The sequence below is a fragment of the Rhinolophus hipposideros genome (genome assembly GCF_964194185.1).
Source record: "Rhinolophus hipposideros genome assembly, chromosome: 19".
In the NCBI taxonomy this organism is placed as follows: Eukaryota; Metazoa; Chordata; class Mammalia; order Chiroptera; family Rhinolophidae; genus Rhinolophus; species Rhinolophus hipposideros.
Genome location: NC_138065.1, coordinates 24,437,830 through 24,465,349, shown reverse-complemented (window position 1 = coordinate 24,465,349; position 27,520 = coordinate 24,437,830). Strand labels below are relative to the sequence as shown.

At 38.6% G+C, this 27,520-nt stretch overlaps 1 protein-coding gene across 1 annotated transcript in view; it reads left to right on the top strand.

Annotated features, from left to right (window-relative positions):
* SLC44A3 (solute carrier family 44 member 3) overlaps window positions 1-27,520 on the top strand; it is a gene marked incomplete at its 3' end in the record, with an annotated part of 88,076 nt that overhangs the window by 40,690 nt on the left and 19,866 nt on the right. Inside the window, 3 exon segments of the mRNA XM_081026183.1 lie at window positions 19,413-19,497; window positions 19,501-19,569; window positions 22,953-23,039. Coding sequence (XP_080882309.1) covers window positions 19,413-19,497; window positions 19,501-19,569; window positions 22,953-23,039 — 241 coding nt within the window.

The following is a 27,520-nucleotide window of genomic DNA, read 5'->3' as shown; positions in this document are numbered from 1 at the left end:
TCAATGGGGAAAAGCTAAAACCATTCCCCCTAAGATTAGGAACAAGGATATTTTGCCCACTATCTCCACTTCTATTCAACATAGTGCTGGAAGTTCTAGCCACAGCAATCAGACAAAAAAAAGAAACAAAAGGCGATACGTCATCAAAATGGCGGCGTGAGGTGAGCCTCTGTAAAGCTCCCCTGGAATTTACAAATAATCGGACAACAATAACTCCATAAAGGAATCCCTGCACAGCAGACAGGCAAGACGAAGAGGCCCTCTACTTAATTCACCTCCAGGTGGGCGAATTGTGCGAGCGGGGGAGGAGGGATGGGAGAAGTGCGGGGACAGAGCCCTGCGGGTGCAGGATGCAGACCTAGCTCAGTGCTCCGAGATCGCTGCATCCCGGAACTACCACAGCTGCGAGAGACGGAAGAACTCGGACTGCTAGGGCTCCGCTTACGGCCCATAGGGCTGAGGGGGCCAGCATATAACACAGCTGAACACAACGCTCACGGCAGAGTCCTCGGAGCAAAGACTGAGGGAAGAAGGCTGAAAACTGTGGTTTCAGCCCTCACTGCTGAGCGGAGAACGGAAGCCTTAGGCACTGAGACTAGCCGCCCCCGCCCTACCCTCCCTGAGCTCGACCCACCCCCAACCGCACAGTGCTAGAAGCTATAAAGTAGCGGTGTCAGATCAAAAGGACAGGATATTTGCTGTTCTGAGAACTGTGGACTGCAGACACAGATTCGCAGCCCAACTAGTTCCGGCAAAGGGGAGGGAGCTGTGGAAGCAGGAGCAGCTGTGGTGGTGGTCGCCGCCATTGCTCTGGGCCACCTCCCACAACTCACCCCGCCCCTGGCCACACCTATCTGGGCGGATCCCTGCAGGAGTAAACAGAACTGCTGAAACATACGGGGTCTGAATCGGGTGCAGAAAGAGCTTTGGAACTTCAAAAGCTCTCCGCAACCCCACAGGGACCTGGCGCCCTATGACGCCGGTGAACTGCTAACAGAGGAGAGGCTTGTCTCCCAGGGAATCCCCCCAATGTGTGAGAAGCTGGAAAAGTGCAGAGAAAATATAGCAATACTGTGTCAGAGAGAAAAAAAAAGGCTGCAGTCAGAGAGAAAATAAAACATTCTACCAACAAGTATTGGAAAACAAAAGAAAGACCTCTTCCTATCAACCTGTTGCAGAAGGCACTCCTGTAGATGTCTAGGAAGAGAAATAATAAATCAGTAATTGCCATGAATAACCAAGGCAACAAGACAGCTCAGAAAGAAAGTGAAAAGTCTCCAGAAAAGGAACTTAAAGATATGGAAAAGTGTGTCTTAAATGATAGAGAATTAAAGATTGCAGTTCTGAAAAATCTCAAAGAGATGCAAGAAAACACAGAAAGGCAATTTAATGAACTCAGAAACGCAATCAAAGAACAACATGAGCATTTTATGAAAGAGATTGAAATTTTAAAATAGAACCAAATAGAATTTCTGGAGATTAAGAATTCAATAGAAGAAATTAAGAACGAAATAACCAGCTTAGGTAGTAGAGTTGACCAGATGGAGGAAAGAATCAGTGACATCGAAGATAGAAACCTGGAAATGACACAGATGGAAGAAGAAAGAGACTTGACTTAAAAGAAATGAAAGAATTCTACAAGAACTTTCTGACTCTATCCGAAAGAGCAATACAAGAATAATGGGTATACCAGAAGGAGAAGAAAGAGAGAAGGGAACAGAGAATATACTCAAAGAAATTGTTAATGAGAACTTCCCAAATTTGTGGACAGAACTGGATCCTCGAATCCAAGAAGCAAATAGAACACCTAATTACCTCAATCCCAACAGGCCTTCTCCAAGGCACATTGTATTGAAGCTGTCTAAAATTAACACCAAAGAAAGAATCCTCAAGGCAGCCAGGGAAAAGAAGACGGTAACCTACAAAGGAAAGCCCATTCGATTATCATCAGATTTTTCAGCAGAAACTCTACAAGCCAGGAGTGAGTGGAACCAAATATTCAAACTATTGAAAGAGAGAAATCATAATCCAAGAATAATTTATCCAGCAAAGATCTCCTTTAGATATGAAGGAGGAATAAAGACCTTTCCAGACATCCAGAAGCTGAGGGAATTTTCTAATACACGACCTGCACTACAAGAAATACTAAAGGAGGCTATTCGACTACCATCGACAGGGACAACTTGTGGCAACCAAAACATAAAAAGGGGGAGAGTAAAGGCCTGAACTTGAATATGGGAATAGAGATAGTAAGCGTGCTGAAGAAAATGGAATACTCTAAATATCAAACTTTCTTTTACATAATCTTAAGGGTAACCACTCAAAAAAAATCCAGAACTGAAATATATACTGTAATAAAAGAAGAAACAGAGGGAAACATCATAGAATACGACTACACAGAAATAATAAACAACAACAAAAAGGCAAAGAAACAATGGAGTCACAGCCTTACCAGAAAACTAAAGATAGAATGACAGGAAATCCTCGCATATCAATAATCACCCTAAATGTAAATGGACTGAACTCACCCATAAAAAGGCACAGAGTAGCAGATTGGATCAAAAAACTAAACCCAACCATATGCTGTCTCCAAGAGACACATCTCAGCTACAAGGACAAGCATAGACTCAAAGTGAAAGGGTGGAAATTGGCACTCCAAGCAAATGGTACCCAGAGAAAATCAGGTGTATCCATAATGATATCAGATGAAACAGACTTCAGGGTGAAAAAGATAACACGAGACAAAGATGGACATTTCATAATGGTAAAGGGGACTATACAACAAGAAGACATAACAGTCATCAATATTTATGCCCCCAATCAGGGAGCACCGAAATATACCAAGCAACTACTAACAGAACTGAAGGGAAATTTGACCAAAACAAAATTATACTAGGGGACTTAAATACGTCATTAACAGCAATGGATAGATCATCCAAACAGAAAATAAATAACGAAATAGCAGCCCTAAGTGACACATTAGATTAAATGGACATAATTGACATATATAGAGCACTTCATCCTAAAACATCAGACTATACATTCTTTTCGAGTGTACATGGAACATTCTCAAGGATAGACCATATATTGGGGCATAAAAGCAGCCTCAGCAAATTTAAGAAGATTGAAATCATACGAAGGATATTCTCTGATCACAAGGCTTTGAAATTGGATATCAACTGCGAAAAGAAAGTAGGAAAAAACACAAATACATGGACATTAAACCACATACTTTTAAAGATCGACTGGGTCAAGGAAGAAATTAGAGGAGAGCTCAAAAGATATATAGAAACAAATGACAATGAAAATACATCCTACCAAAATTTTTGGGCTGTGGCAAAAGCACTTTTAAGAGGGAAATTTATATCATTACAGGCTTATCTCAAGAAACAAGAAAAATCCCAAATAAATAACCTCATATTACACCTTAAAGAACTAGAAAAAGAAGAACAACTGAAACACAAGGTCAGCAGAAGAAAGGACATAACAAAAATCAGAGCAGAGCTCAATGAAATAGATAACAAAAAGACAATAGAAAAAATTACTGTGACAAAGAGCTGGTTCTTTGAAAAAAATTAATGAAATCGACAAACCCTTGGCTATACTCACTAAGATAAAAAGAGAAGACACTAATTAACAAAATCAGAAATGAGAAAGGGGAAGTTATCACGGACACCACAGAAATACAAAGGATCATTCAAGAATACTATGAAGGATTATATGCCACCAAATTCAATAACCTAGAAGAAATGGACAAGTTCTTAGAAACATATAGCCTTCCAAGGCTAAACCATGAAGAACTGGAAAATCTAAACAGACCAATCACCAGTAAAGAAATTGAATCAGTCATCGAAAACCTTCCCAAAAGCAAAAGTCCGGGACTAGATGGCTTCACTAGTGAATTCTACCAAACCTTCAAACAGGATCTAATACCAATCCTGCTCAAACTCTTCCAAAAAATTGAAGAAGAGTCAGTACTCCCTAACTCATTTTATGAGGCCAACATTACTCTGATACTAAAACCTGGTAAGGACAACACAAAAAAAGAAAACTGCAGATGTATATCTCTGATGAATACTGATGCAAAAATCCTAAACAAAATTTTAGCAAATCGAATACAACAATGCATTAGAAAGATTATTTATCATGAGCAAGTGGGGTTCATCCCTGGGGCACAGGATGGTTCAACTTCCGCCAATCCATCAATGTGATACATCACATAAACAAAATAAAGGGCAAAAATCATATGAGTACATCAATTGATGCAGAAAAAGCATTTGACAAGATACAACATCCATTTATGATTAAAACACTTAGTAAAATAGGTATAGAAGGAAAATACCTTAACATAATAAAGGCCACATATGACAAGCACTCAGCTAATCTCATAATTAATGGTGAAAAACTGAAGCCCTTTGCTCTACGTTCAGGAACACGACAGGGCTGTCCCTTATCACCTCGGCTTTTCAACATAGTGTTGGAAGTCCTCACCAGAGCAATCAGGCAAGAGAAAGAAATAAAAGGCATCCAAATTGGGAATGAAGAAGTTAAAATATCACTCTTTGCAGATGACATGATGCTATTTATAGAAAACCCTAAAGACCCCACCAAAAAATGGTTAGAAACAATCAATGAATACAGTAAAGTTGCTGGCTACATAATCAACGTACAAAAGTCCATTGCATTCCTATATACTAACAATGAAATCTCAGAAAAAGAAATACAAAAAAAAAAATTCCCTTTGCAATTGCAGCAAAAAGAATAAAATACCTAGGAATAAACTTAACCAAGGATGTGAAGGATTTATATGCTGAAAACTATAAGACATTTTTTGAAAGAAATTGAAGATGACACAAAGAAATGGAAGGACATTCCATGCTCATGGATTGGAAGAATCAACATAGTTAAAATGGCCATATTACCCAAAGCAATATACAGATTTAATACAATCCCCATCAAAATCCCAATGGCATTTTTTTAAAAAATAGAGCAAAAAATCATCAGATTTGTTTGGAACCACAAAAGACCCCGAATAGCCAAAGCAATCTTAAGGAAAAAGAACAGTGCTGGAGGTATCACACTGCCTGACTTTAGCTTACACTACAGGGCTACAGTAATGAAAACAGCATGATATTGGCAGAAAAACAGACACATAGACCAATGGAATAGAGTTGAGAACCCAGAAATAAAACCACATAAATATGGACAGATAATTTTTGACAAAGAAGCTAAAAACATACAATGGAAGAAAGACAGCCTCTTCAATAAATGGTGCTGGCAGAAATGGATAGCCACGTGCAAAAGAGTGAAACTGGACTGCTATCTTTCACCATGTACCAAAATTAATTCAAAATGGATCAAAGACTTAAGCATAAGATCTGACACAATAAACTGCATAGAAGAAAACATAGGTACTAAACTTATGGACCTTGGGTTCAAAGAGCATTTTATGAATTTGACTCCAAAGGCAATGGAAGTAAAAGCTAAAATAAACAAATGGGACTATATGAAACTTAAAAGTTTCTGCACAGCAAAAGAAACCATCTACAAAATAAAGAGGCAACCAACTGAATGGAAGAAGATTTTTGCAAACAGTTCCTCCGATAAGGGTCTAATATCCAAAATATACAAGGAACTCATGAAACTCAACAACAAAAAAACAAACAACCCAATTGAGAAATGGGCAGAGGACCTGAAGAGACATTTCTCCAAAGAGGACTTACAAATGGCAAATAGACATATGAAAAAATGCTCAACATCACTAATCATCAGAGAAATGCAAATAAAAAGGACAATGAGATATCACCTCACCCCAGTGAGAATGGCTATAATCAACAAGACAAATAGTAACAAGTGTTGGAGAGACTGTGGAGAAAAAGGAACACTCATACACTGTTGGTGGGAATGCAGACTGGTGCAGCCCTTATGGAAGGCGGTGTTGGAGGTTCCTCAAAAAATTACGAATAGAATTACCGTATGACCCAGCAATCGCTCTCCTGGGTATCTACCCAAAAAATCTGAAAACATTTATGCATAAAGACACGTGTACTCCATTGTTCACTGCAGCTTTGTTTACGGTGGCCCAGACATGGAAACAACCAAAATGTCCTTCTATAGATGAATGGATAAATAAGTTGTGGTATATATACACCATAGAATACTATCCGGCGGTAAGAAAAGATGATATAGGAACATTTGTGACAACATGGATGGATGTTGAGCGTATAATGCTAAGTGAAATAAGTCAGACAGAAAAAGCAGAGAACCCTATGATTTCACTGATATGTGGTATATAAACCAAAAACATCAAAAGAACAAGACAAACGAATGAGAAAGAAAAACTCATAGACACAGACAATAGTTTAGTGGTTACCAGTGGGTAAGGGGGTTGGGGGGTGGGAGATGAGGGTAAGGGGGATCAAATATATGGTGATGGAAGGAGAACTGACTCTGGGTGGTGAACACACAATGGGATTTATAGATGATGTAATATACAGAATTGTCCACCTGAAATCTATGTAAATTTACTAACAATTGTCACCCCAATAAATTTAATTAAAAAAAAAAGCAATCCCATTTACAATTGCTCCAAAGACTATAAAATACCTGGGAATAAATTTAACCAAAGAAGTAAAAGATCTGTATTCAGAAAATTATAAGACACTGAAGAAAGAATTGAAAGAAGATATAAATAGATGGAAACACATACCATGTTCATGGATAGGAAGAATTAATATAGTTAAAATGTCCATACTGTCTAAGGCAATATACATATTCAATGCAATTCTTGTCAAATTACCAACGACATTTTTCACAGAAATAGAACATGTAATCCTAAAATTTATATGGGACCGTAAAAGACCCCAGATAGCCTCAGCAATCTTGAGAAATAAGAACAAAGTGGGAGGTATAACAATACCTGACATCAAATTATACTACAGGTCTACAGTAATCAAAACAGCATGGTACTGGCATAAAAACAGACACATAGATCAATGGAACAGAATAGAGAGTCCAGAAATAAATCCATACCTATATGGCCATTTAATCTACGACAATGGAAGCAAGAATGTGCGGTGGGGTAAAGACAGTCTATTCAATAAATGGTGCTGGGAAACCTTGACAGACACATGCAAAGAAATGAAGCTGGACCACCTCCTTATACCATATACAAAAATAAATTCAAAATGGCTTAAAGACTTAAATGTAAGATCCGAAACCATAAAATACCTAAAATCCTAGAAGAAAATATAGGAAGAAACTTCACAGACATTACCTGGAGTGAGATTTTTACTGATATATCCCCTCGCGCAAGGGAAGTAAGAGAAAAAATAAACATGTGGGAAACTAAAAATGTTTTTCACAACAAAGGAAACCATCAATAAAACAAAAAGGGATCCTACTGAATGGGAAAAGATATTTGCCAATGATATATCTGATAAGGGGTTAATATCACAAATCTATAAAAAACTCACTCAACTCAACTCCAAAAAAACAAACAACCTAATTAAAAAATGGGCAGAGGACATGAACAGACATTTTTCTAAAAATGACATACAGATGGCAAAAAGACATGTGAAGAAATGCTCAACCTCACTAACCATCAGAGAAATGCACATAAAAACCACAATGAGATACCACCTCACCCCAGTCAAAATGGCTATCATCAATAAATCAACAAAGAACAAGTGTTGACGCGGATGTGGAGAAAAGGGAACGCTTGTGCACTGTTGGTGGGATTGCAGATTGGTGCAGCCACTATGGAAAACAGTATGGAGATATCTCAAAAATCTGAAAATGGAACCAACTTATGATCCAGCAATTCCATTCCTAGGTATCTATCCGGAGAAACCCAAAACTCCAATTCAAAAATCTTTGTTCACTCCTATGTTTATTGCAGTACTATACACAATAGCCAAGACATGGAAACAACTGAAATGCCCATTGGTAGATGAGTGGATTAAGAAAGTGTGGTACATTTATACAATGAAGTATTACGCAGCCATAAAGAAGAAAGAAATCTTACCATTTGCAACAACATGGATGGACCTAGAGAACATTATGTTAAGTGAAATAAGTCAGGCAGAGACAGACAAATACCATGTGGTCTCACTTATATGCAGAATCTAAAGAAAAGAATAAGTGAATGAACTAGTGAAACAATTTTGGAGACAAAGAGGAAAAACTGAGTGTTGCTAGATGGGCTGGGGGGTGGGGATAAAAGGGAAGGTGAGGGGATTAGAAAACAGTCGGTAACCACAAGATGGCCACGAGGTTTTGAAAATTAATTTGGGGAACGTAATCAATGATATTGTAAAGATTTTGTAGGGTATCTGATGGACACGTGTCCCATTTGGGAGACCACCTCAGGGATGATGTAGATGCCTGATCACTGCACTGTACACCTGAAGCTGAACAATAATGAATGTCAACTATAATTATATATATATATATATATGTATATGTGTATATATATGTATGTATGTACTTACAAGAAGCTGAGTACAGCATTAGGAATAGACACAGTGGAAATGTAATGGCTGAGTGCGATGTCAGAGGGATAGTGGATGGGGGGAGGGGAGTCCACACAGTGTAAGGGAGATAAATGATACACGTCTAAGTATTACTTTGCCTTGTGCACCTGAAACTAATAAAAAAAATGGACAGAGGAACTGAGTAGACATCTTTCTAGAAAAGACATATGATGGCCAAAAGGTACATAAAAAGGAGTTCAACATCACTAATCATCAGGGAAATGCATTTCAAAACGACAGTGAGGTATTACCTCACACCTTTTAGAATGTTTGTCGTCAAAAAGACAAGAGACGGTGGCCAGTCTCTTGGTTAGAGTGTGGTGCTGGTAGCACCAAGGTTGCCATTTCGATCACTGTGGGCTGTGCCCTCCTTAAAAATAAATAAATAAATGAAACCAAGAACTGGGGGGGGGAAATACAAGAGATAGTTTGAAAAGGATGTGGAGAAAAGGGAACTCGTGGGGCACCGCTGGTGGGAATGTAAATTGGTACAACCACTATGGAAAATATTATGAAGATTCCTCAAAAAATTAAAAATAGAACTGCCATATGATTTAGCAGTCCCACTGCTGTGTGTATATCCAAAGGAAATGAAAACAGTTTATTGAGTTATATGCACTCCTATGTTCATTGCAGTATTATTCACAATAGCCATGATATGGAAGCAAAAATCCTGTCTGTCATTGGATGAATGGATAAAGAAGATACGAGATACACACAAACACACACACGCACACACACACACAAAATGGCATACTATTCAGCCATGAGAAAGAAGGAAATCCTGCCATTTGTGACAACATGGACAGACCTTAAGGGCATTATGATAAGTGAAATAAGACAGAGAAAAGCAAATACTGTGTGATCTCACTGATATGTGGAATCTAAAAAGCTAAACTCATAGAAACAGAGAGTAGATTACCAGGGGCTGGGGCGTGGGGTGGAGGGAGAAGTGGGTAGATGTTAGTGAAAGTGTATAAACTTATAAGTAATTTCTGGGGATTTAATGTATACCTTGGTGATTATAGTTAATAAGACTGTATTATATACTTGAAAGTTGCAAAGAAAGTAAATCTTAAATGTTCTCACCACAAAAAAGAAATACTAATTGAGGTGATGGAGGTGTTAGCAAACACTATGGTGATAATCATTTTGCAATATATAAGTGTACCAAATGAACACATGTACATCTTAAACTTACATGGTGCTATATCTCAATTAGATCTCAAAGCTTAAAAAAGACATTAACTAAAAATTTCAATATAATTATTGAGTAGAAGGGGAGATGGGAAAATAAGTGGGTTGGGGAGTTTAAGCTGTGTAGAGAACTAAACCAGTATCTTCAGAGTGGGAAGTAAGTAGACAATATCCAATGCTGAAAAGTCAAGAAATAGCAGTAAGAACATGTAATTTAGACATGTGGAGGTAAGTTCCATGAAGAAAAAGCTATTATCTCTAGGGAGAGAAAATTAGGAGTAGGGGAAGAACACTGATGTCTTTCCTATGAAACCTAGCGGTATTATTTGACTTTTTAAGATATTTCACATATTAGTTTGATAATATAAACAAATTAATTTAAAATAAAATGTGGGATAATTTATTTTTAGCACTACTATTTCATTTAGTAAAGAGTTCTGCTTTCTTTTTTGATTTTATACCTAATTTTGAATCTTTACGGTTTTTTCCTTATCTCAAGATTCAAATGCTTTCCCCCAATATTATTTATTTACTTATTTATTTACTTTTGTTTACATTTTACATTCACAATTTTATTTTATGTTAGTTTCAGGTGTACAGCATAGTGGTTAGACATTTACATAATTTACGAAATGATTCCCCTGACTAGTCTCATACCCACCTGGCACTATACATAGTTATTACCATATTATTGACTACATTCTCCATACTATATTTTACATCCCCTTGACTATTTTGTGACTACCAATTTGTACTTTTTGATCCCTTCACCTTTTTCAGCCCTCTCCCCAGCCGCCTTCCCATCTGGCAACCATCAGTTTGTTCTCTATGAGTCTATTTCTGTTTTGTTTGTTCATTTATTTTGTTCTTTAGATTACACATGTAAGTGAAACCATATGGTATTTATCTTTCTCTGACTTATTTCACTCAGCATACATTCCAGGTCCATTCATGTTGTCGCAAATCGTAAGATTTTATTCTTTTTTGTAGCTGAGTAATATTCCATTGTATATATGTACCATTACTTTATCCATTCATCTATTGATGGACATTTAGGTTGCTTCCATATCTTGGCTATTACAAATAATGCTGCAGGGAACATAGGGGTGTATATATTGTTTTGGATTTCTTCAGATAAATATCCAGAGCTGGAATTTCAAGGTCATACGGTAGTTCTATTTTTAATTTTCTGAGGAATCTCCACACTGCTTTCCACAGTGGCTGCACCAATTCGTAATCCCACCAACAGTGCATGAGGGTTCCCTTTTCTCCACATTCTTACCAGCACTTGTCGTTTGTTAATTTATTGATGATGGCCATTCTGACAGGTGTGAGGTGATATCTCATTGTGTTTTAATTTGCATTTCTCTGGTGATTAGTGATATTGAGCATTTTTCCATATGTCCATTGGCCATCTGTATGTCCTCTTTGAAGAAATGTCTATTCAGGTCCTTTGCCCATTTTTTAAAATGGGATTGTTAGTTGTTTTGGTGTTGAGTTGCATGATTTTTTAATAAATTTTGGATATTAACCCCTTATCGATGTATCGTTGACAAATATCTTCTCCCATTCAATAGATTGTCTTTTTGTTTTGTTGATGGTTTCTTTTGCTGTGCAAAAACTTTTTAGTTTGATATAGTCCCATTTGTTTATTTTTCCTTTTGTTTCCCTTGCTTGAGGACATGTATCAAAAAAAATATTACCAAGAGCAATGTTAGAGAGTTTCCTGCCTATGTTTTCTTACAGTTTTATGATTTCAGGACTTACATTTAAGTCTTTAATCCATTGTCCTCCTTTGTCATAGATTAATTACCATATAGATGTGGGTTTATTTATGGGCTCTCTATTCTGTTCCATTGACCTATGTGTCTGTTTTTATACCAGTATCATGCTGTTTTGATTACTATGGCCTTTTAATATGGTTTGATATCAGGTAGTGTGATACCTTTAACTTTGTTCTTTTTTCTCAAGTCTGCTGTGGCTATTCAAAGTCTTTTGTGGTTCCATATAAATTGTAGGATTATTTTTTTCTAGCTCTGTGAAAAATGCCATTGGTATTTTGATAGGTATTGCATTGAATCCATAGATTGCTTTGGGTAGTATGGACATTATAATGTTAATTCTTCCTATCCAGGAGCATGGTACCGTGTTTTCCCGAAAATAAGACCTAGCCGCACAATCAGCTCTAATGCATCTTTTGGAGCAAAAATTAATATAAGACCCAGTCTTATTTTACTATAAGACCAGGTATAATATAATATAATTTAATACCCGGTCTTATTTTACTATCATATAAGACAGGGTATAATATAATATAATATAATATAATATAATATAATATAATATAATATAATATAATATATCAGTTCTTATATTAATTTTTGCTCCAAAAGACGCATTAAAGCTAATTGTCTGGCTAGGTCTTATTTTCGCAGAAATGCGTTATATGCTTCCATTTATTTGTATCTTCTTCAGTTTCTTTTGTCAATGTCATGATTCTCCAAGTACAGGTCTCTTACCTCCTTGGTTAAATTTATTCCTTGGTATTTTTTGGGGGGTAGAGGGTGCAATTGTAAATGGGATTTTTTTGTTAATTTCTTTTCTGATAGTTTGTTATTAGAGTATAAAATGCACCTGATTTCTGAATATGAATTTGGTATTTTGCTACTTTGCTGAATTCATTAATTAGTTCTAATAGTTTTCTAGGGTGGAATCATTAGGGTTCTCTACATGGTATCATGTCATCTGCAAATATTGACAGTTTTACCTCTTTCTTTCCAATTTGGATGACTTTGATTTATTTTTCTTGTGTGATTGTTGTGTCTAGGTCTTCCAATACTACGTGGAATAAAAGTGGTAAGAGTGGACAGCTTGTCTTGTCCTGCTCTTAAAGAAAAAGCTTTCAGTTTTTCACTATTGAGTATGATGTTAGCTGTGGATTTGTCACGTATGGCCTTTATTATGTTGAGATATGTTCACCTTATCCCCACTTTACTGAGAGTTTTTTTTTTTAATCATAAATGGATGTTGGATTTTGTCAGGGTTTTTTTTTGTCAGCATCTACTAATATGATCATATGATTTTTATCCATCATTTTGTTTATGTGGTGTATCACTTTAATTAATTTGCAGATATTGAAACAACCTAGTATCCTGGGAATAATTCGTAGTTGATCATGTTCCTTTTAATGTATTGCTGAATTTGGCTTGCTAATACTTTGTTGAGGATTTTTGCATCTATGTTCATCCAGGATTTTGGCCTATAATTACCTTTTTTTTGCAGTGTCTTTGCTTTGGTTATCAGTGTAATGCTGGCTTCATAAAATGAGTTGTGAGCTTTCCCTCCTCTTCAATTTTTTTAGATTAGTTTGAGAAGGATAGGTATTAATTCTGCTTTGAATGTTTGGTAGTAGCATTCACCTGTGAAGACATCTGGTTTGTTGGGAGTTTTTTGAAAACAGATTTCATTACTAGTAATCAGTTTGTTCAGATTTCCTGTTTTTTCTTGACTCGGTTTTGGAAGATCAGATGTTTCTAGGAATTTATCCATTTGTTCCAGGTTGTCCAATTTGTTGGCATAGCTGTTTGCATAATTTTCTTACAATCCTTTGTATTTCTGTAGTGTTCGTTATCACTTCTCTTTCATTTCTGATACCTTTATTTGGGTCCTTGATTTTTCTTGATGAGTCTGGCTAAAGGTTTATCGATTTTGTTTATCTTTTCAAATAACCTGCTCTTGGTTTCACTGATTTTTTGTATTGGTTTTATGGACTCTATTTCATTTATTTCCACTCTGATCTTTATTTTCTTCCTTCTCATAACTTTGGGCCTTGTTTGCTGTTCTTTTTCTGGTTCCTTTAAGTGTAAGGTTAGATTATTTATTTGAGATTTTTCTTGTTTCTTGAGGTAAGCCTTTATTGTTATGAATTTCCTTCTTAGGATTGCTTTCACTGTGTCCTATATATTTTGGGTCATTTTGTTTTCATTTCCATTTGGCTCAAGATATTTTTTGATTTCTTCCTTGATCTCATTGTTAATTCATTGTTTACTAGCATGCTATTTAGCCTCCATGTGTTTGTGTGTTTTTCATGTGTTTTGTGGGGTTTTTTTTGTAATTGATTTTTAGTTTTATTGTTGTCAGAGAAGATGCTTAATATGATTTCAGTCTTCTTAACTTTATTGAGACTTGTTTTGTGGCCTAGCATGTGGTCTATCTTGGAAAATATTCCATGTGCACTTTAAAAGAATATATGTTCTGCTGTTTTGGGGTGAAATGGTCTAAAAAATATCAATAAAATCCATCTGATGTAATGTGTTATTTAAGGCTTCAGTTTCCTTGTTGATTTTCTCTCTGGAAGATCTATTCATTGATATCAATGGGGTGTTAGAGTCTCCTACTATGAGTGTATTACTGTCAATCTTTCCCTTTATGTGGTTAATATATTTCTGTATATATTTAGATGCTCCTATGTTGGGTGTATAAATGTTCAAAAGGCTATATCTTCTTGTTGGATTGATCCCTTTATCATCATGAAATGTCCTTCTTTTTATTATAGCTTAGTTTTAAAGTCTGTTTTGTCTGATATAAGTATTGCTACCTCAGGTTTTTGTTTGTTTGTTTGTTTCTATTTGCATGAAATATCCTCTTCCATGCCTTCACTTTCTGTCTGTGTGTTTCTTTCAATCTGAAGTGAGTCTCTTGTAGGCAGCATATGTAAGGGTTTCATTTTCTTATCCATTCAGCCACCCTGTGACTTTTGATGAGAGCATTTAATCCACTTACATTTAATTGTTGATATATATGTAGTTATTGTCATTTTATTATTCATAGTTTTTATTTCTCTTCCTCCTCCTCCTCCTGCTTCTTCTCCTTTTTCTTCTTCTTCTTCTTCTTCTTCTTCTTCTTCTTCTTCTTCTTCTTCTTCTTCTTCTTCTTCTTCATCTCCTCCTCCTCCTCCTCCTCCTCCTCCTCCTCCTCCTCCTCCTCCTCCTCCTACACCTCCTCCTACACCTCCCTCTCCTCCTACTCTTCCTCTTCCTCCTCCTTCAAGAAGTCCCTTTAACATTTCTTGTAATACTGGTTTGGTGGTCACGAATTCCTTTAGCTTTTTCTTGTCTGAGAAGCTCTTTATCTGTCCTTTGACTCTAAATGATAACTTTGCTGGGTATAGTAATCTTGGTTGTAGATCTTTGCTTTTCATCACTTTAAATATTTTGTGCCAGTCCCTTCTGGCCTGCATGTTGAGAAATCAGCTGATAGTCTTATGGGAGCTCTCTTATAGGTAACTAACTGCCTTTCTCTTGCTGGTTTTTAAAATTCTCTTTGTCTTTAACCTTTCACATTTTAATTGTGATATATTTTGGTGTGGGCCTCCTTGAGTTCATTTTGTTTGGGACTGTCTGTGCCTCTAGACTTATATGTCTATTTCCTTCACCAGGTTAGGGAAGTTTTCCATCATTATTTTTACAAATAAGTTCGTAATCCCTTGCTCTCTCTCTCTCTTCTTTTTCTGGTACCTTTATGATACAAATGGTACACTTTGTGTTGTCCCAGAGGTCCCTTAAACTATCCTAATTTTTTTAAAGTTATTTCTTCTTTTTGCTGTTCTGATTGGGTGTTTTCTTCTACTCTGTCCTCCAAGTAGGTGATTTAGTCCTCTGCTTCATCTAACCTGCTGTTGTTGCCCTCTAATACATTTTTCGTTTCAGTTGTTGTAGTCTTTATTTCTGAATGATTCTTTTTCATGGTTTCTATGTCCTTTTTAATGCTTAGTATCTCTTTGTTGACGTTCTCCCTGAGATCACTGAGCATCTTTATAACCAGTGTTTTGAACTCCGTATCTTGTAGGTTGGTTGCCTCCATTTTGTTTAGTTCTTTTTCTGGAGTGTTTTCCTGTTCTTTTATTTGGGACACACTTCTTTGTTTCCTCATTTTTGTTACCTCTCTGTGTTTGCTTCTGTGCATTAGGTAGATCTGTTAAATCTCCCAGTCTTGGCAGGGTGGACTTATGTATGTGTCCTGTCGGGCCCAGTGGCACAATCTCCCTGGTCACCTGCACTGGGTGTTCCAGGAGTGTCTCTTTTGTGGGTTGTGTGTGCCCTCCTGTTAGCTGAGCCCTGATTACTATTGGCACATCAGTGGTTGGGATTGACCCTCAGTCTGACTGATTGTGGGGTTTGGCCATGTGCACAGCTTACAGGATGCTGTATGGGGGGCTTACCACATGGAGCAGGATTCGCCCCAGCAGGCTCTGGTTCCTGTTGAGACGCCATTTGAGTGTGCCACTTATGGGGCTAATTGGGGGGGGGGGGTCTGCTGTGGTCTGAAGCCAACCTTCAAGTATGTTGCTGCTGGGGCCTCTTGGGAGGGGCTCCAGTGGAGGCCCATGTCAGCCACTGCCTATGACTGGTCTGTGACTACCTGGTAGGAGCCAGTTACAGTGAGATCTACATTTGGTCGCTGCCTCTGCTAAACCTCGAGGCACGTGTGAGAGGCCACGCTATGAATTGAGGATGGCAGCCACTAGTACAGGGTCTGGGATAGTTCCACAAAGAGCCAGGACACATTGAGGCCTGCTGCTGGTTGCCAGCTGCCATAAGTTTCAGCCACTGATGAAACCTCCTTCAGAGTTGGATATGGCAGGTTCTTAGTGAGTCATTAGGGTTGAGCAAGCAAAGCTCACCAGACCAATTCAGATTCAGATTTGGTCATAAGTGTGTGGGGGGGGGCTCAGGTAAGATGGCATCCATCTGCAGGCTGCACAGGAGAAGGACAGATTTCTCTCACAGAGAAAATGGAGACTATCTTCCAGCTCTTACCCAAAGCCACACACCTCATTTTGTCCCCCATATGTCTCCGACATCCCCCAAGTCACTGTCCTTCTGCTTAAGCCTAGGGTGAGTGCGTGCAAGTGAGTCTGTATGGGCCTTTTAAGAGGACATCTAGGTTTCCTGCAGCCTTCTGTCCCACCCACACAGTCGGGATCCCCACTGTTTTTCACAGCCAGATGTTGTGGGTCTCCTCTTCTTGTCACCAGTACTCTATGCTGGGAGCCTGGTGTGGGGCTGGGGTACCTTGCTCCTCCATGGGGAACCTCTGTGGCTGAGATATCCCTCCCAATTTTCATCTTCCACATGGAGGTTTGGGGCCAGCCCATTTCGCATCTCTGCACCTCCTACCAGTCTCTATGTAACTTCTTTATATTTTTAGTTATAAAAGCTGTTCAGCTAGAGTTCAGATGGTTCTCCAGATTGGTTGTTCTATACTTTAGAACACAATTTTGATGTATTCATGGGATGAAGCAATTACAGCGTTTATCTACTCTACCATCTTGGATCTCTTCAAAGGGTTCTTAGTGAGCACTAGGCTGGAACTAACTAGAACTAAAACTTGTTTCTAGAACCTTGAAGTTGCTTGCTTGGCTTTATTCTGTGTTGTCTGAGGGGCTAGTAGTTGCAAAACAGCACTAATGTATCATGACCTAAGATGGATGGGATCATTAAGCCCTTCGCCTAGCAACTTGAATCAATGCAGTGTCCTGGGGCCCTGACTCTACTTCATGGAGCACTCAGGGCAACCACAAGTTTAAAAGAAGGAGGATGCTGGGCTCATGGGGCACATCCTGAGTTATTTCCTCTCTCACACTGCCTGGGTCTCCCTTATTGCCACTACCCACAGAATAGAGTGGAAAGTGCTCAACACTCAGTACTCCTGGGAGACAGACACATTTGCCTGACTGGAGGCCCCAGCCTCCTTATAAGCTCATCCCTGAGTCTCCTAATATACCCGCAGTGCAATGTCATCCCATAAGCCAAGTCTCAAAATATAAATTTAGAGACAATTTTAAATTGGTTAAATTATTTTTAAATCCAGAGTATTATTTTAAGCCTCACCAGGTATAATCAGATCCTCTTCCTGAAGGCAGGTTTTGCTGGCTATGAGCTATGGGCTATGAGCAAGACAGAGCTGAAGGCACTAGCTGTATACACAGCAGAGGAGGGATGACACATGCTGTTACCTTGGAATGGGGAAAAGGGTGTAAGAAAAGGTAGGGGCCTCAAAGACACTCCACTTACTTTTCAGGGCAGGTATTAAATGACTGCTGGCTCTGTGAGTTGGCCTGGGTTTAAAGAGCCTTCTTTTTAAATTGTCTCTTGTCATGTGATAACCCAGTTTCGGAAATCTTCTTCCAAGCAAGCCATGGAGAGCCTGGAGTCATCAGCAGGATGCATATGGACCAGGGCAGTTGAGACAGTAGTAACTCCTCTGCCTGAAATGATTAATACCATCCAAGCGAAATCTTAGAAAGTTAATGCCTAACCCCAAACTTCAATACCTTGAGGACCAGCCCCTAGGCTCCCATTCACAGTGGCCTGTGAATCCTTTGTTTCCCTACCAGACGGAAAGCAGGTGTTGTCCTCTTCTCCTTGCATCCCTTCTTGAGCACCATAATAAGTTCTAAAGCACATAAAGCTAAATGGAAAAGTAAACATTCTTCCTTTTAAAAAAATGAGGAAAAGGGGAAAAATATGTGTCAGATTTTCCTGGCCTGTACTTCTCTTCTAGTTTATCAGATCAAAATAAATTCATATCAGCAATAGCCTCCCTGGTATTTCCTATTTTCAATAATACTGGGTTGAAACACACTTCACCCTTTCAATGGGACAAAAGGATTATAGTTATTCTGCTCCTGATCTTACTTTCATGCTCTCTTTTGCTTCCTGGATGATTTAAGTAACAGCAAAATACAGATGTTGCCAACTCTGGAAATATTTCTGGCTGCATTCCTTTTCCTCCCTCAAAACCTAGGCTCTTGTGAAAACCTTAATTCATGGTGAATTATTAGCAACCAGACCAAGTTGTAGAATGAAATCCATTATGAAGAAACCAAGCTTCACTTGGAATCTGACAACTAGCTTCTCGGAAACAGCCTCATTTTCTAGAACAAGCATCAGCGGAATTCAGAGGGTCAGGGGAGGAGTTGTCTCAGCCCGCCCTCTTTTGTTTTATCCTCCAGGTTTGGTATGCCCATTTCCTATTTTATTTTTTTCTCTGCCTGTGACACTGAATTTTGCATTCTTGGGAGGTGTGTCAGGACAAGTCCCGTAAATGATTTGCACTGAAATGACCTTTAAAGAGCAGGGTAGAAATCAGCTGAATTTCAGGAGCCCAGAGCTGTCTTGAAGCCAAAACTTCCTGTCTGTTTGCTTTCAGCTGGAGCTCACTATTACCTCTCTGGCTGCAATCCTGATCATGTGATTTGGTGGTGATTTTAATCAGCAAGCCAATGCTGGCAATATTTACATATGCTAGGTAAATAAAACCTTGGGGATTATTATATAATCTCCTGAAAATAAATGAGATTAATAGGCAATTTAAAGGATTGGTGGAAGGAATAGGTATTATAAAGAGGGAACCTGGTTTATTTTAACTCATTAATGTGGTTTTTTTATTACTATTTCCTGTTCTATGTTTGATTGTAGCATTTAGTGCCACCAAAAGGAATTAACTTAGCCCAAGAAATAATTTAACCTAGCTACCATGGAGTATAAAAATTTTGCCAAATGCTTACTACATCACTGCTTTGTAAATTATTAGTACCATTGCTGATTTGAACCAGAGAGAAGTTTTTGTTTCTTTTTAGTGTTTTTAAAATGCTGTCTTTTTCCCCCCTGATCCCAGAAATAAAAATGACCCTCCTGATGGCCCAATCCTTTTATCTCTCTCCATTCTCTTCTGCTACCACCAAGGAACAGTTGTAAAAGGGTAATTTTTAATCACCATGGTGAGGATTCCAAGAATCATTCTCATGTACATTTACAATATTCTGAAAGACAAGATAAGGCAGCACCTTACTACAAAGTTAATCACTGGAAAACTCCAGCAGGTCACAGGACAGAAGAATGACCTGGGACAGTGGCTATTCTGAAGGCTCCAGTGTTCTTGAGGTCCCATTCCCCACCCCACCCCACCCCACTTCTAGCAAACTTTTTGTCCCCAGTCAGTTTTGTTTATGGTTTTATGTGTTTGCTTTTCCACCCACAAGGTAGTGAAGGTGGGGAAGGAGCAGTTCTGAGTTAGGTCATTAGGTGGTTTCCTTCTTATTTAAATGCTGAGCAAATGGTAGGGATTCTTCAGAGGAAATTTAAACAAGTTTTTGTGAACAGTTAGATGCTTTTTTTAAAGTAAGAAAATACACTATAAGATAATAATATTTGTATTTTAATGCTAAAATATTCTCTGCCTTTTGGATTTCCTAGACGTGCCATAGGAAGTTACTGGTGTGTGTGTGTGTGTGTGTGTGTGTGTGTGAGAGAGAGAGAGAGAGAGAGAGAGAGAGAGAGAGAGAGAGAGAGAGACAGAGACAGAGACAGAGAGAGACAGAGAGAGAGAGAGAGAGAGACAGAGACAGAGAGAGAGAATATGAGAGAGAATAAGAGAGAGACCATGAGTGAGAGAGAACAGTCTTAACGATGAGAAATGAATGGGCAAGATGACCTAAATCTCTGCTCAAAAGATAGAAAATTGTAGGGCTTTTGTGCCTGGGGTTTTTCTCCTCCTTGGTTTTTATTTCCATGCACATTTGGTTATGAATGCCAGTGGAAACCAACACACCAGGAAAACAGCTGTTCTCAGGGTGTTTCTGGCCCTGCACGCCAAACAAGGGAGGGTTGGACTTTTCCCAACTTCTCTGTTCTCACACAATTCTAATCTTTTCCCCAATCCCCACGTCAGCCTCACTTGGTCAGTTTTACAAACTTGTCCTTAGTAAATTGGGGAAATTTTACGTGTGGATTCCTTATTATATTTTAGAATTGTTTTTATTTGCTATTTAAAGCAGGCATCTGAATTGTTGGTAATTTAAAGTCCATAATCAAGATTTGAGATTAGTATATTATTTAAGAACAGTTGGTTGAATTTCACATAAAGTTATCCAGCTTTTTTATCTTGAAGTGCATGTGGAGCAGTTGCCTTGATCATACAGTGTTTTCTTGTATTTCTATTGAAATATTTAGATACTAGTTGTGTGCCCCAATCAAAAAAGAACCAAATTTAACTTTTTTGGAAATAAATTCTATAGTGAGGTTTTCAGGGCTAAATTTCAGGGATAAAGTAGTCTAAACTTATCCTTTTTAGGGCTGAATTTCAAGGGATGAAAAAAGTACATTCATTTTGGTGACTTGAAGAGGAATTTCCACATCCGGGCCAAATCTAGCCGCTCTGGCTCCTGCATTTTGAAATTGATCCTTCAATTTTAGCAAACTTGGAGAAAGATTTCTTGAAGAACAGAACAGCTTTTTTTTGTGTGTGTGCATGTGTGTTTGTGTGTATGTGTCTGTGTGTGTGTATGTGTGTGCCCTCCTACCTCTTGCAGCTGATTTAATAATTAAAATAGACATGAGACAGATTAATGAGAGAAAATGACCAAATTTAACTACATACATACCCTGTTTCCCTGAAAATAGGACCGGGTCTTATATTAAGTTTTGCTCCAAAAGACACATTAGGGCTTATGTTCAGGGGATGTCATCCTGAAAAATCATGCTAGGGCCTATTTTTCGGTTTGGTCTTATTTTTCTGGGAAACACGGTATGTATGAAAACTCTACATACATGAAGCATCAGAGACAGAGAAGGAAAATGAGGGAATATATGACATTCCGTACTAAGGATGAGGCACAGCACCTTGGGGCTTCAGAGGGGAAGAGGACAATTCACAGGAAAATAAAAAGAACAGGTTTTCAGTAATTACAAGTTTGATGTGCCCTACAAATAAGTACAAATAAATCACAAAATATTATTTCTGGCGATAACTATTATTATTGGCAAGGCCCCTAATTTAAATTCTTTAAGGGAGAGGTAAAGGTTTTTTGTGAACCCACAGGGTCTCGATTGCCTTCAGCTCCAAATAATTCACATGCCAAAGTGGCACATTATGGGAAGGGGTATTCTCTGTGTGTGTGTGTGTGTGTGTGTGCATGTGTGTGTGTACAAATATAGAGATAGAGATATAGAGATATATATAGGCATTAGTAATAGATAATCATAACTTAACGAGCAGTAGGAGACCTTGCCATCTCCCCTCTACCTGCCCCCAAACTAGGTCTTAAACTCTGGGAAACCAGCCTTCCATAAACCTAAAAGAGAAATCGTTGTGTTGGTCTCTCTGGCAGAGGTCTAAAGGTTATTTATCACTCCCCAGATTTCATAAGAACCAAGGGGCCAGACTCCCTTTTAGTGATGTCACTGTTGGAGAAATGGGTCCTTTCTTAGGTTAAAAAGAAATGGTCCTCCTCAGCAGCCTTGCAGCTTTGTTCTGTGTCTACAATTTAAACATTTCACACAGTGATTGTGTGATCTTTCCTGTGTTAAATGGCTCATTCACAACCACGGCCGTGCTAAAAAGTATCCAGACGAAATTTCATCCAATTGAATTAACGCTGGGACAAGAAAATGTCCATATAAGGCTGAGGCTGAGTTATTCCTGGGGTCCTCATATAGGACTCTTTCAGGATTGTTTTCAGGCTTTTTTTTTTTTTTTTTTTTTTTTTTTACTTTGGGCTGTGGGTAAGACGCATTCAGTCACCCCCTCCTCCAAGAGTTTCCTCATTTACTCTTGAGTTATACACAAGAGCAAGTTGTATTTCAAAGGACTAATTTATTCCTTGAAATTTAGCCCTGAAAGTCTCACTATAGGATTTATTTCCAAAAATGTTAAACTTGATTCTTTTTTAATGTGGGCACATAACTAGTATATATAAAGTATTATTTGGATTTTTTTATTTTTGTTTTTTGTTTTTGTCTTGGGATGTGGAGTTTTCATGAATATAAGCTGTTTGAAAAAGGAAAGTTTATAGCTGAAGACACTGAATGGGAGATGAGGGAAGAGAGATTTTTTTTTCCCACTAGAACCAGAAGGCCCATTTTTTACCTTCACTAACATATGGACGAACTCTTTCCCTTTTCACTGAGGTCAACAGCAGTCATAACAGGTAAGCCCACTAGAGAGAAATTTTGCTCATCAGTCATAACAATAGTAATTAGTAATAGTAGTAGCATGTGAACAGTAGAAGAATTTCTCTGATACTAAATGAGCACTGCTACAGTGCTTCCCCAGGTATAAGTCTCTAGGTGGAAACAGTGTGGGTCCACAGAAACTGTTCCTTTTTTCCTTCCTGTGTTGTTTCTGACTCTGTTCCTTTGGTTCTGAATCTGATCCCAGCAGTGGAGTGCATGGGCGAGGAGCATGTTCAGATGTTGCTTCTGCTGTGTCTGCTGTCTTGACAAATGCCTGCGCCATCTCAACCAGGTAAGTCTCCTCCCACGTGCCTCAGGGACACACAGAGGGGCCACTGGTGGACTCTGTCTCTTAGATCGGGGATTGGCAAATTCTTTCTGTAAAAGCAGAGATTGGTAAATATTTTAGGCTTTTGGGACATTCAGCCTTGGTCAAAACTACTCAACTCTGCCATGGTAGTAGGAAAGCAGCCATAGACAAAATATAAATGATTGGATGTGACTGTGTGCCAATAAAACTTTATAGACACTGAGATTTGAATTTCATATAATTTTCGTGTGTCAAAAATCTTCAGGGTGGCTGGTTAGCTCAGTTGGTTGGAGCGTGGTGCTGATGACACCAATGTTGCCGGTTTGATCCCCGCATGGGTCAATCTTCTTTTGACTTTTTTTAAACCATTTAAAAAAATGTGAAAATTATTCTTAGCTCTGGCCAGGGGAAAGCAGGCTGTCTGCTGGGTCTGGCTCCTGGGCTGGAGTTTACATTAGAACCTTATGTTGTTGAAGCCATTCTTCAAATTCTGAAAGAAATGTGTTTCTTTTCAAAAATAAAGAGTGGAAGAGGCTTAAAAAAAACCCAACCATAATGAATATAGTATAGCAACTGAGAGCTAATTTTCAGTGTCTTCTCCAAGAACTGTAATTTTCCTGAAAAGGAAAAGAATCACTTCCCTAATTTTTATATATTTCACTAGCCTTTCTCATTCATGCTATAAATATTCCTTTAAAAAATTACATACTATGATTGTTTGGATTGCAATTTTTTTTCTCTCCTGAGTCTTTTAAATTGATGAAAATTTAAATATATATTTTATATTTTGTTAGATAATTTAGGAGATTTTAATAGCCCTTAGTCAAATTTACACAAAGTAGTATTTAAGTGGTATTAAGAATACCTTTCATTATTCAGAAAGTGTAGTCTTCTTATAGTAAAGCTCTATTTTTAAGGCTCTTCTTAAGAATCTTGGAGTGTGTTTTAGAATGTATTTAGTTTTCATTTGGATTCCTTCAAACCAGCATGTATAAAACAGAGTAAAATACCACCTTTCAGAATGACGGTTCATATAGCAAGTCAAGCCAGACCCTATGACTGTCTTGTCATGTTATAATATCCCAGCCTCTCTCTCTTCCTAGAACTGTGTGCACATATCCAGGTGCCAATTTATTCCACAAAGATTTTGAGGTACATTACAAAAATGTACTATGATGACATGAACATCAAAGCTAAAAAACATATAGATAGACTCAAAAGACAAAAGTATAGACAAATATGTTGACCACATGGTCCTGCAAGTTGCCATCCCTTCTCACTTTGTTGTGAAAATTGAGGTTCTTTCCATGTCCCTCTTTCACTTATAGCTTTTAAACTGCCCCATGGAATCCTTGTGGATGCGGGGTCCACCACTTCAGTAGGGAAGATAAATGGGTGAGGAGGAGGAAGGGTGGGCTCTGCCCGTACCACCACCACCCTATCCTGCCTTCCCACCAGAGCAGCTCCACTTTTATCTGGGTTAGGAGTGGGATTCCACCGAAGGTTTCATTTGAACACAGGACTCAGATGCTATAACACTTTTGAAAACCACTGTCTCATACCATGTTCATGTTTGTTTTCTCTGCCCTGTCATCCTGAGGGACATATCTGCATTCTGAAATTTCATCACCTTATATTAATCCAATACCTTTTCCCTTGGAAGTTCAAAATGTTTCCAAGGTCATAAGTAGCTTAGTATTAACCACACTATAATTGTCATTGTAAAGGTGAGGAATCTTTATAACTGATGTACAATGAGAGTGACTGTTCTTGAATCACAAAAAAGCTCAGCTAGCCTTCATCCAGCTCATAGTGAATCAGTGTTGCAAACAGGGATCAGTCCTTTGGATTCTTATTATGGTGCTGGTGCACTAGGCCTTGACCTTGTTGATGGAAAGGTAGCTGCCACCAATTCAATGCCAACAGGAGTCCCCAATCTGGGATGCAATAAAATGAGAGACTTTATTCAGGAGAATAGTTACCAAACTGGGGAAACAGCCTCCAGAGGAAACCAAAAGTTTTCTCCCCCAAGACAAAGGGGAGGCCCTCTTATGTAGAGAAAGTACCCACCTTGGTCGCTGATTGGTCCATTTTTATGCAAATGAAGGATCCAAATTTGCACAGTTTGATTGTTCCAAACTTTACTGTCCTGATTGGTCAGAATCGCATGTTCTGATTGGTCAGTAAAGATGCAGATAAAGATATAGCTGAGCAGCCCTGATTGGAGAAGGCAGGTTTCAGCTCATTGGTCCAATAAGATTCCACAAACTCCTTTATAAGGTCAGCTCAGCTGCAGGAATGCAGTACAGGAGGCTTGGCAACTCCGTTTGTGGTTTTTCCTTAAAATGCAGCATATATGAGAGGCCCCCTGTAAACAGTGGCTGATAGATTCATTATGAATTTGGGCCCAGTTAACCACAAGGAGTCCTTCTTGACAGGTATATTCCTTTTTGGGGTCAACAAACTAACCCAGCTGTCAGAACAGCTTTAACTTGGAGTGGTTCATACAGCTGATATAGGCACTGCCGGGAGGTCTAAGATTTAAAAGACTGAGAAAGCAGAGGAGAAGGATGGAAAAGAAAGAGAAAGAATTGATGTGAATATTGATCGGGAGAGAAAGGTCACCTCTAGTCTAAATCAATTTCTGGAAAGCAGAATGAAATAAAGATTTTTAAGAATAAATATAATTATTGTACAATGGCAATCAGAGCTATTGTCAACCTCATTTGGTGGTGGACAAAGGAAAGTGAACTGAAAGTGAGAGAAGGAATTTAGATTAGCCTTTTGAAAAATTTCCTGGCACTAGAATGAATTTCTTGGGGAATATTTCTCTGGAAATCAGATTTAAAAGAGCTGATGCCTATTTCATTTTCCTTGTTTTGCGCAATAGGAGCTGGGAAATGCTAAAATAGAGTGAGATCCATTTGTTACCACCAGAACCCAGATGCTCTTAACAGCAAGGAGATTGGTTGTGCTTCATCACTGCTGCTTAAAAGCCTAGTCTGTCTTCACTAGTCCTGGAAGGGAGGTGGGTGGCAGTTGCTACATTTTGTAGACACCTAGCTGTAAGGCTCTGTATAATTCCCTTTCAGAGTGGGGGATGCAACCCCACATCTCGTCATCTCTCATTACTTATATATCTGCATCATAAATCCAGATGTGTGTATACCTGAAAAAGATTATATGTGTACCCCTCACACATTTTTTTATCCAACATGTATTTGTTTATTTATGCTGTACTTGAACATTTGAACTCAGGCATAATAGGGAAGGGGACTGTGGTGAACAGAATTAATTACAAGTGAAGCAAAGTCAGTCCTTAAAGGAGCTGACAAGGTAGTCTGAGGAGTGGGGGAACAGTCGGAGGCATTTGCGTGAGAGAGACATTTATGTAACAGTACAGAGAGGTACATGTTTTAAGTGCTAGAATGAGGGCTGTGGAAATTCAAAAAGGGAATCTTGGTAATTGGGGAGGTACTTTGACTTGGTAATTAGGAGATGCTTCTTAGAGGAGGTTGGATTTGTCAGACCTGAACATAAAGCATAACAGGAGGTCACCAGCTAACAACAATAGCAATAGCTGAGGATTCTTCGCACTCACTACATTGCCAGTGGTGTAAGCACTTTTCCTGCATTACATCATTTGTTAGTTTTCAACACAGCCCTTTGAGATAGCATCTCCAATTTACAGATGAGGAATCTGAGGTTTAGAGAGGGCACATAGTTAGTGGCAGAATTAGGATTCGAATTCATATCTGTTTTGTCTGTGAGATCCAAGCCCTTAACTACTATCATTTTTAAACAGCCAAAGAGGGAGTCACAACAACTGTCTGGGGTGGATTTCTTCAGTCCAAGCCATGGTCCAGAGAAGTCAGCTTGCTGGTAGTTGAGCAAGGCTTGTTAAAGGCAGATTCTTGTGAAGGAGGACAGGAAAGGTATAAGGATATTGATGGGGGTGAAGAAGAAATCATGCAATTATGAATCCAGAAAAGGCTTGTCAAGAGGTCAGAATCCACCTCCTCCCCTCAGGCAAGTCAGTATCAAAGCTTCTGGGAGGCCAGGTTGGCTTCTCAGATTTTCAGGTGTGGCGATCCTGTGGCCTCTCCTTCCCTTCCAGCATTTCCAGGAGCCTGACTGAGATGTTCCCTTATGGGCCTCTGCAAGCTAACCCATCAGCAAAAATGGCACATTTCTTACTGTTCCTTGTGTGTCACACACAGTTCCTCATGGAAATGTCTCCCTAAGTATACATCTCATCCATCGAGGACACAGACCTCTGTCCCAGCTATGATGGTGGTTTTAGATTAGTGTTCCTCTGAGTTTGAAACCCACGGGTGGACTACAGGATTCTTCCTGGTGATTCCAAACTGATCTGGACATTGGAGAATGTCCTTTCTTCAATTCTTATAGGCAAGTGGCAGAATTTCACGGATTTTCATTTTCACATACAACCAAGGTCTATT